General features: G+C 45.1%; 1 protein-coding gene across 10 annotated transcripts in view; it reads right to left on the bottom strand.

The window, feature by feature from the left end:
- BIN1 (bridging integrator 1) overlaps positions 1 to 13,690 on the bottom strand; it is a 101,588-nt gene that overhangs the window by 47,170 nt on the left and 40,728 nt on the right. For all 10 annotated transcript variants that reach the window (XM_074873525.1, XM_074873526.1, XM_074873529.1 and 7 more), the window contains exons 2-5: positions 10,484 to 10,564; positions 3,467 to 3,521; positions 2,934 to 3,028; positions 960 to 1,055 (exon numbers count right to left, since the gene is read on the bottom strand). In XM_074873525.1, coding sequence (XP_074729626.1) covers positions 960 to 1,055; positions 2,934 to 3,028; positions 3,467 to 3,521; positions 10,484 to 10,564 — 327 coding nt within the window. The remainder of the gene's footprint in view (positions 1 to 959; positions 1,056 to 2,933; positions 3,029 to 3,466; positions 3,522 to 10,483; positions 10,565 to 13,690) is intronic.

Here is a 13,690-nt window from a genome sequence, read left to right as displayed (position 1 = left end):
GAGACACATGGCAACACACTACGGGAAGCAATCAGCTCTACAGCCTTGAGCAGGTAGAAAGCAAGAGCAAGCCTCTTCGCCATTCCCCACTTCAGACTTTCAGGGACAGAAGAGGCTGAAAAAACAAAGCAAAACCAAGGAGCCCCAGGAGGCAAGGACACTGCTGTTCAGGGCTCATTTTACAAGCCTGTGACCTGCCCCCCTTTGATACAGCATGATCCTCCTGAAGCAACAAATATTGACAAACGTTTTAAGAGACATGTGGTGGGGAAAGGGTTGTTTTCACTGGGAAGTAGCCAAGCTGATACTTCCCATATGGTGATATCATTACTAGTGCTTCCATATGGTGAAGACATTTCCTGCATAACCTTCTCAAAATGAATGGAGAGGAGATAACTGTGGGGGAAGGGAAGCTCACAGGACATCATGCAAACCCAGGTCCTTGGATACAATCTCTCCCAAAAAGATGCCTATCCAGCATTCCCCCTTCCCTGTAAAAAGCTGGTTATACGCACAACAGAACTTCACGGAACACACAGAAATCTGCCTTCCACACCAGCCTCTACATATAATGCACATTTGCCACTAACTGCTTCCTCAATGCTTTGTGCTTACAAGGAAGTTAAAAAAATAAAGGACCGAAAAGAGAGACTGAGAACTTGTGAGTTATTGCTGACACTGCCCTGCACTCTGATACAACAGAGAATTTTATGGATCCTCCTCTTTTACACTTATGTTTTCTCTTCAGTTTCCCCTGGATTCTTCACTCTCATTTTAAGCCCAGAAGGAGAACATAATATTTTCATATGACCCAGACCTGCAAAGATCTTGGCTGCTCTAAAAGGAGAGCTTGCAGCAGCACAGCACACACTAAAGAAGATGGGGATGCAAGAAATTGACTCTTACGAGGTTTCATCTGTTGTGACACTCTAGATCAAAAGGTTTAAAGAGATTCTTACTTTAATATCCGGAAATTGGCCAAGGTATGTATCCATGGTCAGAAGTGCCTGATCCACCAGCTTCTGATGGAAATCCGTCCAGAGGAGATCATTGTTCTGAAAAACAAAAGCAATGAGCTAACTATTAAGAACACAGAGCTCTGCATTTCTGTTTTTCTCTGTGAGTGCTACAGTTGACACTTTCAGTCTCCCAGAGCTCTTAAGAAATAGTAATTTCTTTGGAAAAACTAAGGAACATAGAAGTTAGTTGAAAACAGAGGTCATGCCAGAAATGTAGAAACAGAGAAGAAAGTCTGATGCTGCTAATTCAGGTGACCTCTCCAAGGACACAGCACCCTTTGTGAACTGTCCTTTGAAGGCCTGTCTTTTCCCCCACAATGCTAGTTCAATGGAAGGGAAGATGAACATCAGGCTGGCTTTACCTCCTTCTCCCAGCAGCCACAAAATGGGACACCTGCCACCACTAGGCACCATTTTCTGCTTTCCATTGCAACACGACTTTCTGGAGGATAATGAACAATAACAGAAAGCTATTCTAGCAGTCTTCAGCTCTCAAACCACATGCCTCCACAGCCCAACAGAGGGCACATCCAAGGCTTGCACCTTAAGTTGTGCAGGCTCTATACTTGGTCTTATCTCAGGCAGAGTAACTTCCCATCAACACCTTGGATGTGGTGGAAATTGTCCCTCTCTCCTGTTTTTCCAATTGAACAAAGGGTTTTGGCTAAAATATTCAGGAAAAATTCCCACTGTATGTGGAAATTTTTATTTTTTGGGGGCCAGGAATAACACTTTTGTCCTGCCTGTCTTTCCTGAGAGAAATATAAACAAAGGCATTAAAGGGGGAGGTGGAGGGTTGGAAATATTCCTGCAGACCCTCAGAGTAGCTACAGTTAAGTTCTCAGGACTCGTGCTCCCTTTGAGCTCTCTGGCTCAAATTCTCTGAAGGGAACATCTCCCAGGAGGTACCACAGTGGCTCAGGAAGAAACAAGGCCAACAGAAAACGTGAAGCCAAACCAGCTGAATTACAACTCCATTATTTATTGCAACAGCACTTCCTAATGGAAAGTTTCCATGTTGATGCAAGAATTGACCTGGAAATGTTCAGGTTTTGTTTAATTTATCTGCTTTTAAGTCAGTATTTCCTAGGCAAGATGCAGATGTTATGTCAGGTGAGATTTTCTGCAGGGAAAACCAGGGAAAGGAAAGAATCCTTCTCCTGCTCTCCTCTCTATTCCTTCCCCACTGCTCCAATGCCATAGACAGCTGCAGACAAGCCCAGTCCTACAGCCTCGTGGCAGATCGATCCACAGAGCTGAACTGCCACAGCTGCTGCTCGGCAGAACAGCTGAGCAAGAGAGCAGAGGGCGCCTGCGTCCAGCTGGACCCAGCACACGCACATGCCAAGGGAGAGCCAAGCTGTCAAATGACAGGCTGTGCCCTAAGCTCCACAGAAAACACCTGGGCAAGTTGGACAGGCATCACCTCACCAAAGGATGAGAAGAACAGCAGGTTGGGGAGTCACATGGCTCAGTCAAACAAGGTGGCAACTAAAATAAGGCAGCTGGTGGTACTGCTCTGAGTGGGTTGTTTCAGCTACACAACGGTTGCTCTGACCATAGATTTAGTTTCCCCTTTGTCTTGCACAGAGCATAAGCAATCATCCAGTTGACCCTGCTGACTTTCTTTTGGCATCCTCTGTCCCTCTTTAGCCACTGTTGGGGGAAAAAATTGCTTGTGGGCATAAGCACAGGGCTCTGTGTAGTGTTCAAGCTTCTGGGGACAGTATCCTATACAGACAAAAATACAGGCCACATCTCTTCAGTTTTCCCTTCTTCCCAATGCTGAGTTTGTCTCCAATTCTTCTGCAAAGTCATGTGCCTGAAGAAATGTGACACACAGACACCGCTTCCAAAGCTCATCTCCGCTGAGAGACCAAGCCTGGTGACCCCACATCCTGGACAGAGTCTTACCTCTGCTATTTTATTTGTGTCATCTCTCCCAGGCCAATCCGGCTCATAAACTTCCTGCAAACACTCTGTTAGCTTCTTGGAGGCCTCGTGCATGGCTAGGAAAGAAGAGGGAACTGCTTCAGAAAGAAGGAAATAGCGTGTTCCTCACCGTTTAAGCCTCATCCTGAGGAATGGGGACACAGGAGGCTTATAACAAATGTTAAGTTCTTCCTCACAGAATGTCTGACCCTCGATAACACAGAGATGGAAGGTAACCCAAGGGAGAAAGGAACCAAGGATGCAGTCGCATCAAACCCTTGTGTTCATCCTCCCCTAAGCAGAAGATATGAGAGTCTATCTGCTAAGAGCACAATCTGTTTGGCATCAAAGCACAAGCCCACTCCATGTCAGCTGATCCTGAAGGATTATGAAAGATCCCCCACCCAGACCAGGCTAACCTTTCCTAGAACTCACACCTGAGGAACACCAGGAAAGGGATGGCTGCAGAAACCTCACTGCATAGGTAAACAATCATCTCCTTATGCAGACCTTACCTTTTACGGAAGCCAAGTAAGTTCGGAGGTCCTTCTGCAGCCTTGTGCCTTCAGACTGTGAATGTAAGGAGAAGACCATCATTATTCTCTCATATAAAGAAAGTGGAAGAAGGAGTCGTCAAGCATTTCTAAGTGGTCTTGCAGATGGGCTACACGCCAGTCCTACGACCACATGAAACATAAATGTTAACAGGGAGACCACACAGCCAGCAACCTGCAAGCACATTTGGCCAACAATACCACCAAGGTACCAAGAAACTTGATGTAAAGCTGTGATTTGCTCTTCCCAACAGAGCCACCTTTAGCGTTTTGATTTCATACAAGCAACTAGAGAGGGTCTTAAGGGCAGCAATTAGTTTAGAGGCCAAGGGCTAATGGCTCTATGCAACCAATATAACTGAAGAGAGTCTGTAGGAGATAGATGCAATTGATTTCTGTACTGGTTTGGGAGCAGTTTAGCTCACCACTTTTTCCTGCCACACTGCAAACCAAAACCCCCATACAAAGTGGGTACAAGGGACCCCTGACCTGCTCAAATATCCTGTCTAAATTGTCCTGTACAGTAGGGTTTGCAAATACAGAGTTAATAATCTTTTTCTTTAGCTTCACTGTGGAGGTGGCCTGCCAGCAGCAGATCTCACTCACTAGAAAACAAAGGATTAAAACCAGAAGTTGAGCTGAGTTTTGCCAGTTTGAGCCTTCAGGTGACACAGCTGAGTGTAGTACAAGAACCCAGATTAGAAAAGGTCATGGAGACTTTTACAGCAAAGCTGGTTCAGACATGCACATGTACGTGCACTCATGTCATTGACAGTTGTGCAAAACAGACAAGGAAATACTCCCAAATCCAGACAGTGACATTATACAAACAGAAATGAAAGGAAGAGAAAAGCAAGGCTTGAGAAGTTGATCAACGCCACCACAGAGCATGTCAAAACAAGGGAAGGAGCAAACATTGAGGACATCTGTACAGATAACCTCTGGAGTATGCAAGAAGTACAGAAAAAAAATTGAGACACAAAGATCTCTGTTATAAAAGTGTTTCTCTTACCCTGCGGGATCTCACTGGATCCTCACTATCCCCCAAATAAGGTGTTAAAACAAGAATGCAGGGAAGCACAACTACACCTCACACCTTCCGCACAGCCTGCTGCCATTCCATTTCCCAGTTTGTGTCCCACTGGGGGGGCTGCCAGCATAATGAATTTTGACAGCTGAAGATAACTCCAGAGATGGGGAGCCCACAGGACATCTCTGACAGCTGTCTCAGAGCTACTAGCTTCAAAAGCAGATGTTTCCCATCAGCCCTCCCCACCACACAGGCACCTCTTGCCTCAACTGAGCTCATGCTGTGATCCTTTGTGCTCTCAGTGCAGCTGCGCTCTCCAGGCAGAGGCTAAATCTGCCCAGCTGTTGAAGTGGCAGTGCCAGCATAGCTTTGTGGAGAAATCCATCTGCTTCCAACACTACGGCCCAATTTGTTTTCCTTGCCTCGAAAGTTCTGGATGAGTTCACATTTGTTCTTTTCCTACTGCCATCAACAAAGGAAATGAGGGATGGGAAAGAGCTAGCCGCTTTTATAAAAGAAAGTCAAACTCCTAGAATCTGGAGAAACATTGGGAACTGACCCAAAGGAATAATGACCACATCTGCTGCAAAAATCCTAGGGGTTCTTAAAACACAGAGCAAACAGATGTAGAGCTTTTTGCTGGCTTAAAGTGAATGGGGGAACCTGGGCAGATGTGGCTTTCCTAACAGTGCAATCAGAAACCACCAGGGAAGAGGTGCCAGAGTAATCAAAGAGCACACACAGAGGACCATCAGGGAAGCCAAACTGACAAGCAGCAGTTCAGTCAAGCTGCAATATGTGTTTGCTTGTGCCCCATACAGGAAGCAAGAAAGTCTTAGAGGAAAGCAGTGCTGTCTGCCTAGAATTGGTCCATGCTAGGAATCACAGCCTGGAACTGGCAAGATGAGATGTCAGAATACAAGAGGAAATGGCACAGAAGAAACTACCATGCAAAATCCCTAAGATGGATACATTATCATCCTGCATCTGCATCATTTTTAAGAATGACTAAATTTGAACACAGAACTTTGAGGTTATCAGAAACTAATCGGTAGGGAAGGTCCTCTGCCAAACTTGCCCACCACACACACACTGCAACATCTAGAATTGTAAGTCTCAAAACCATAGCATCTAAAAATCAGAAACCACCTCTAAAATTGTGGCCATATTTGCCCAAGTCCTGCCACAGCAACACACAACACAATCCAAATTCATGAACTCTTCAAGTCCCAATAGCCAGTCCCAAAGTCGTAAGGACAAAAGTATCCTCCAAGAGATACACTGGCATCACAGTTAAACATCAAATCAAGATTTTTAGATAGACCACCTGAAAAATCTGCAAGTCAGGGCCCGAATACATGCAATTGCAGCAATACACAACTAGCTTTCTGTGTTCTCCAGGCATCCTCAACACCACTTGTCTCACTGCGATGTGCAGTCAGCCAATATGCAGTGCTGCATCCTGCAACTGGAGTGGTCTCTCTCAGTCATCTCTTGCTGATGTTTAAAGTCAGAGTTACAGCTGATTTCTATGACTGGGTGGTTACCTAAGTCCCTTAAAAGTACCAAGCCTGTCAGGGAGAGCAAATAGACTTTACAGCCTGTAAGATCTGCAGCAAAAAGATTTTCAGAGAGGCCCGTGTTCAGAGTTTTGCCATGAATCCCATTTCCCCAGCTCCTCTCGGCACCTAGGTTCTCCATCCAAGTCTCTCTTTGACTTTTCCATTGCTTTACTTCTTCTCCACCAGTAAAGCAGTTCCCTCACTTGCTGCAAGGGTTTCTTTTCATTATTTTAAGCATTAACGCTTTCCCAAGAAACTCTGGCAACTGTTTTGTCTCTGTGCATGCAGCACCTGCTTTCTTCAAGCAGGCTATAGCAAGCTGACAAGTACAGCCACAGTTCTGCATAAACACCTCTCAAAATGCAGTTAGACACTGTCAAACACTGTATAGAACAGAAGCTTTCAACATGCTTGCATGCACATTTAAGAGATGCTTTCTAAACTCAAAAGTAAAAAAAAGTAGGGAAGAGAGTTAAACCAGAATCTGGAAAATTAATCCACTTCCCAGTTATTGAAGAGTTAGTTTGAGTGTTCAGAGGGAAGCTATAGAGGTATAGTTGAATCTAAAGATGTTCAAAAATCTAACAGCACCGTAATTTTTACACTGCAAGAACATAAAGAAGAAATAGCATGTGTGTGTGTATATATATTTATCAGAGTAACAGAACTCCAGTAACAGTGTTATCAGAGTAACAAAACAAAAGGAAAGTAAAACTAGGACAAAAAAAACGGAAAATCAGTGCCAATTCTGAATCCCGTATTCATTCCTCATCCCTGTGCACTAACAAACTGACTTAAAACCTTTGCACAAGGGCAGTGTCACTGTGTCTTGATGTAGAAGTGATCACAGTAAGTTGTTTTACTCAAACACCCAAGTGTTGTCTTGTTTGAGCAGATATTGCCATACTTGCAATCACAGTGTAATTTAACCCTGTGAGCCTATAACACAACCAGGTATAATATGAAGGACAGTATGTACAGGAAGATGAATATTTAAAAATAGAAGTGCTATGCTTGGGAGGCTGGAAGAGCTGTCTCTCCAAAGACCTAGTAAACCACCTATTACTTATAGCTCTGTGAAAGAAAAACACACAAGTGGCTTGGTATCTTTTTCTGCTTTCTTGTTTTGTTGGGGGGTTGTTATTTACAATACTTTTCACTGAGCCTGAGCTAAATACGTAATCTTTCATAGAGCTGTTTCTCAGTAGTTGAGAGGTTTCCTAAAACCCTTTTTTCCCCAATCTTCAAAGGAAATTCTTTCATCGTAATATTGGGCTGCAACCCCTACTTTAAATAACCTCCCTGGTTTTGCAGTTCCATTGGGAAGGATTTTTATTATCAGGAGAGATGTTCTACACTTGAGAGGGGCAGGTAATGTCCTGTTTCAGATTAGATTAATATAGGGCTGGAAGAACAGACTGTGGAATTACTGGGGAACGGGGAGCATTAAAACAACAGCTCCAGATAAGCCCCCACTCAGCAAAACTTCAGAGCTAAGACACAAAGCCATGAACAACTAGTGAAAAGCTCCCATCCTGGGGTACCAGGCAAGCTGTTAAACTTGTTTGCTACATAGGGCTGAAATGGAAACTGCTGGGCATACAGGGTTCTTGCCTGAAAGAAAGTCTCTCTCTGAGCTACTGACTGTAATAGTCCACAGCCAAACCTACACTGCAAGAGCAAAGATTAAGTCCATGCTGCCTGCCCTGCAGGCTGAGGCTGTGCCGAACGCTGTGTGGTATGGGCAGAGATGGATGCAGCCCGTGCCAGCAGCAGCTTGCCTCTCATGCATTTGCTGTGAAACACTATAAACCAACCCAGAACTTCCACATGACTGACAGCTCATGAAGGGTATCAAAATCCAGCTATTCTGCCAGGCAGAAACACAACACAGTGTCAGGTGCCAGGAAGGCTGCCACCAGCCTCCCACTCTCTGTCTCTCCAGTATTTCAAATGCAGGAGATGAGAAGCCAAAGGCTAGCAAGCCCTCAGGCAGGGGCTGTGTTGCAACTTTGCTGCAGGCTCTTACTCCCAGTTCTGTGAGGACAATTTCCAGGACAGATCCTTGCCTGAATGCAAGTGACACTGGGAAAAGGAAGGAGGGGGGAGCCTTAGAATGAACTTTTTGGGAGGTTAATTGCCAAAGATAATCTGTCATAAGGGAGTAATATGAGGGCCAGTTGTGCTGCTCGCCAAGCCTTCAGGAGACACAGGTGAGCCCTGTAGCCCTGCAGAAGCATGGTTACATCCAGCTCATTTGTCACCCAGAAAATCCATCTGTCTGAGCTAAAAATCTCCTACCATTCAGAGACCTCAGAGTGATGTTTTTATATGAACCTGAATGGACAGAGAGCTGGGAAGTGCAATGCTTTCCCTTACGTCCACTCAACCACCATTTGAGAGAACCACAAGATGCCTTGGTTGAAAATAAATAAGTGATTTTTAGACCCGCTCTCCATTCATTGACAGTCCACGCATGGGAACATGTGTCAAAGTGGCCCAACACAGTTCTTAGAGTCAGAGGAGCCTTTAATGAAGCACCAAACAAGGCCACTCCCTGGTCACACCCCAACCATTTCCACAGGAGAACTGTTCTGTCACAAGCCTGAAGAAAAAGATCAGCTTTCCTCCAGACTTACCTTTCCCACTGGAGCAGACTGTGTAAGCAAAGGCCACAGAAATCTCACACATAGCTATACTACACACACATATCATACATATAAAACCAAAAACCAGTGTGTATATATGCACATATAGCTGAAGTTTTTTTCCCTAGTCTGCTTAGCAGCATAACAACTCTTCAGCCCTGGACAGCCTAACAACACAGCTAACTCAAATTTATGGTTTGCCCTGTAAAATGGGCAGTGTATGCATTTATTCTAGTAATAGGGAAACTGAGGGCCAAGGCAAAACCAACAGACCCCAAGCAGCAAATACAGAGCAGCCTTCAGCTCCTTTGATAAATTATTTGGGAGAATTTAGTTCATAGCCTGCCCCTGCAAGACGGCAAAATAAATTCAGCTGTAAGGGGTACAGAGGCAGTGCTTCTTTAACAGGCTTCTTGGTGCACCACTGGAACTTGTGGCTTTGGAAATTGAAAAGGCGTCCCAGACAGCCAGATCAAGAAGTTTGGATTTGAGTTTTTTGGTACTTCTCCTTTAAAAAGTTTATTTCCTGACTGCTGATACTTAAAAATGATGCAGAAAAGTGACACCTGGGAATGTCATGTCATCAGAAAGAAGCCAAACTGTATTCCTCTGTGTACAAGAGAATATCATTGGTGGACATGCTATAGAGATGTTGCATGAACTTCTGGAGCAACAGCTACTATCACTGCCAAGAGAACAAGCACTAGTCTCCAGGAATCTGCAGTCAGCTCTGGTTAGACATAAGTCAAAGTCAGACTGAAAGATTTTCATTATATTCAGCTGTGGCAAATCCCTTCTCAGCTGGTTTTGCGACACATAACCACATCTGCTGAGTCTTAACAGACACGATGCAGCTGCCTCTATCAGCCCCAGAAAAAGGTCCTAAACACGTGAGGGCACAAGGGGCTAAAAGATTTCTTCAGCACTACCTGAGCTTTGGTGTAGCACACATTTCCTGCCATGAAACGGAAGCAACACTTCCCCTGACACCAAGCACCAGCGTGCAAATCCTCTGGGGAACTGATGTTTTCCCCTTCTCTGGGTGGCTGAAAGCTCCAGATAAAAAAAAACCACTAAACCCACACCCAGTTCAAGATATAAACTTAGTGTTGTTTGAGTAGGAGGGTGGGGGAAAATTGCTATACTGTTGAAATATTTTTGTGTGCTAAAATACAGGGATGAAGCAGACGTGTGAAAGAATACTGACTCAGGCCTGACACAGTGATTGTGCAAGAATGGGGAGGAAGTTAGACTTAGATCTTAGCCATGGAAGGATGTTCCCGTTTCACCATTTGCTTTCTTGGTCTCTTTTGCCCTCCCCTGCACTTAGAAAACTGAAACTGCCTTGTTCCATTTTATTTTTGATTTCTAATCTGTTTCCCATCCTATCCATCTTTCAGAGGCACAATGTTGCTCTTGTATGTCTGCTTCCAGCCCAGCAGGAAAAATTACATTACAAAGCAGCTGCTAACAGAAGGAAGTGTTCTGAGTTACTTCTTTTCCTAAACTTGAGCCTAGAACAAGTATTATTTTTCAGCATACACTCTTACTGGCTCCATAATAGGGACACTGGAAGACACAGTGTAATTTCTCATAAGTGAACAGCCACAAGTTGTGGGTCACTTCAATAGGCCTATAGCATCATTTAATTTAATGGGCTTTAACTGCATATGGCAGCAGATGACTGGAAGCTAATACTGAAACCCAGGATGTAATTACATATCAGCAATTATCTTACCAGCTGTTTGTTGAAGTTCTGCACGCACTGTTCGAACTGCTCATCTTTTGTTTCATCTGCTTTCCCAAGCTTCTGAAGGACCTGCAGAAAGAAAGGAGAAAGACAGGAGACTTCAAACACAGATATAGCAAAGAGGCAAAGAAACAGTTGCAAGCTTTTGCTCATGAGGCTGAAAGAAGTAAAGTTAAAAAGTGTCCCTTATTCTTGCACTCAAAATTTCTGGAATATTTCTCCACACAGTCATAGCTTGAAAAACGACTTACAGACGAATCAAGATGAACTCAGACCTCATTCTTTGATGTACTGAAGAGCACGACTGAGGTTTGTGCTTCACTGGTCTAATGCTTTCTGCAGACAAGGCAATAGCAACCCAGCTGTTTATCTCCTGGACCAGCAAGAAACAAACCACATCCCTAATATGCCTTGTGTTGTGTGGTTATGCTTATCCTGATTTAAGACTAGTCTCTGGTCCAGACAGGGTGGGGTTTTTTGCTCCCAGAACAGCTGGACTGTTCTCAAGGACAGAAAGCCATGCAGAGACCTCCTTAGGGAGAGAAGGTGCTGGAGCAGTGAAGGTCCCACCTTCTTTCCACCTTTTCTCACTATGCACATGCTTGGCAAGAGATGGCTGTTGAGAGCAACTGGGGGCCTTACACCATGAATCTACATGACACTCAGTCTAAGCGTCGCCTGAGAGTGTCAGCAGCCAATCCTGTTCCTCTCACCACCTCCCTGCACAGCACAGCTCCCCACAGCCTGCAAAAAAAATCCTTATCAGACTACTTCCCTTATCACCCTCTCTCTTAATGATCTCTCCATGCAGCTAAGTGGATTGCTGCCAGGCTTTCTGGGCATGAAGGTAGGTCCATCACAAGAAGGCTGGGCAAACTGCAGCTGTGGAGGTGGGCAGCAGCTATTTCTCATGCCCCATGTAACTCCAGCAGCAGGGAGACAATAATAACTGGTTAAGCTCAATCACAACATCTTTGTTAATCAAAAATAAAACCTGACCATGACAAAAAAAAAAAAAAAAAAAAAAGCCTTGTCTCACCAGGCCAGTAAAAACAGAGAAAAGCCCACACAGTCCTCAGTCGCAGGAGATTCTGGGGAGACAGAGGTGGGCTAGAAAGGGTGTTGAGGGAACATCTCAAAAAGCAAAGAAACCCTGGCTGGCAAGAGCATGACTGCCCAAGAGGCAGAAAGCACTGGAAAGCTGAAGTCTCTCTTGCTCTGCTGAGCACAGCAGTCCTTTAGCCACGTGTTCAGCCCCTCTTAGGGAGAAGAGGGTTCAGATGGAAAAGCAGGTGCATGTTACTGTCATCAGGTCTACAGGAAGGCCACTACTAAGTGGCCCCAGACAAGCTGCTCTGAGGCACTGTCAGGTAGCCATGACAGCCAACCCACCTTCCTTCACTCAGCTCCCTTTGCCACCCACAGATCTTCTCAGAGAATGTAAAGAGGATTATTCCCCTGCAGGGCAGGGATCAGACTTTCATGTGTGGTCCTCAAAATGGCATTGAGAAGGTCCATGCAACAGGATACAGAATAGAATAGAACAGAACATTTTCCATTGGAAGGGACCTACAACAACCATCTAGCTCAACTGCCAATGCACCTACTCGCCAACTCTCATTTTTTCACACTGCCAAAGGGGAGGACATTTGTGTTATGTCTGTTTGGCTAATCTCAGTTCCCCTCTCCCCCATATAAGCACAGATATTCCCATCTCACCCCTGATCACAATAACTGACTCTAGCTGTAGACACAATAAATCAGTGCAGTCATTCAGCACCCAGCTCATAAATCCCCTTATTTAGGCTGAGATTGAATGCCTAGGAGGGAACCTCTGTTTTTCATTCTCCCTCTGTTCAACTGTCTCTCTTCACCTCCTGAAATCACTGAGGTATTCAAGAGTCAGCAAAAGGAGGGGAAAGGACATATATAGATGAAAACTGTCCTCTTTGTGACCAAGGGCTGAACCAAAAACCTCCAGAGTTAGAAGCACAACTTTCTACAGCTCAAGCGACAGCAACAAATACTGCAGCTACAAGCGCCTAACATGTTTGGTAAACCTGTCTGCACAGCAGGACATGGACAACATGAATATTCCCTTCTTCCTCTCAAACCATTGGCACATAAGAGTTTGTTGGAGAGAAGGAGCAACATTGGTTGGACAGGCAGGGGCCTGTACAGCAGCCACTGGTGCCTCCTTTGCTTATCTACTTCAGTGAAGGGGAGCACATGCCACAGCAACACTGCTGCTGAGGCTACACATCCCTCTGCCATGCCAGCAGGAGAGAAGGGTTCAGTATGGCCTCATCTTTCTCATCACCATGGTGTAGTGAACCTCTTCCAGAAAGGATGCTGCTTGAAGGCTGTGTTCAGCTGTACTCCCCTAGGCTACCAGATCTATGCAGCATGGATTTTTTCCACCTGTTGGGTGACTTTCTAGATGTCCAAAGAGGCATCATGCCAGTAGCACCCATCACTGATAACAATAAAGCACGAAAGCTGCAAATTCCAGAGCAGAATGATGTTCCCAATGCGCAGATCAACAGAATTACTGGCAACATAAAGGAGCTTTTTATGGTGCAATGCCTCTGTCTGGCTAGGCAGGAGATGTGATGCTTTCAGGCCTGGAGGGAAGGGAAGGAGACCATTTAACTGGGAGGAATTTGGAGCATGTTGCTGGGGTCAAAGGTTTAGAACAGCCTCAGTGCTTCCTGGTGTAAAACACGAAGCAGCACCCACAGACTATTCATTGTGATGCCCACGTGCCTGCTTCCCAGATGTCCAAGAAATTAATCTGCAGTTCCACTGCTCCTTGGCGGACAAGCACACGGAGTCTGGGGTCATCTGGCCAGCTGGGAAGATCTTGTTCCACTATGCTGAGGTGCTCTGCACAAGTCCTGCAAAATGCTGGGTAGTGGAAAGGGCTCTAACTCACAGACTATCTCTAAGGAAAAAATTCCTGCTGCAACAACAATGCTCAACTGATAGCAGTTCTGAGTGAGAGGGGGGAGGACGTGATAAGAAAGCCTTCATTTTTCCACAGTGGTGACATGGGGCAGGTGAAACAAAGGACTCGGGGATGCCAGCAGAGGAACAAGGTAAGGAAAGCAAAACCAGTTACAAGAGAGAGGCTGTGAGAAGTGAATCCCTGGCTACTCCAAAAAACCTGCTCTTGCTTCCTACACTCTTCCCCCA

This window comes from Strix uralensis, chromosome 6 (assembly GCF_047716275.1).
Source record: "Strix uralensis isolate ZFMK-TIS-50842 chromosome 6, bStrUra1, whole genome shotgun sequence".
Taxonomy (NCBI): Eukaryota; Metazoa; Chordata; class Aves; order Strigiformes; family Strigidae; genus Strix; species Strix uralensis.
This window is presented reverse-complemented; position numbering and strand designations above follow the sequence as displayed.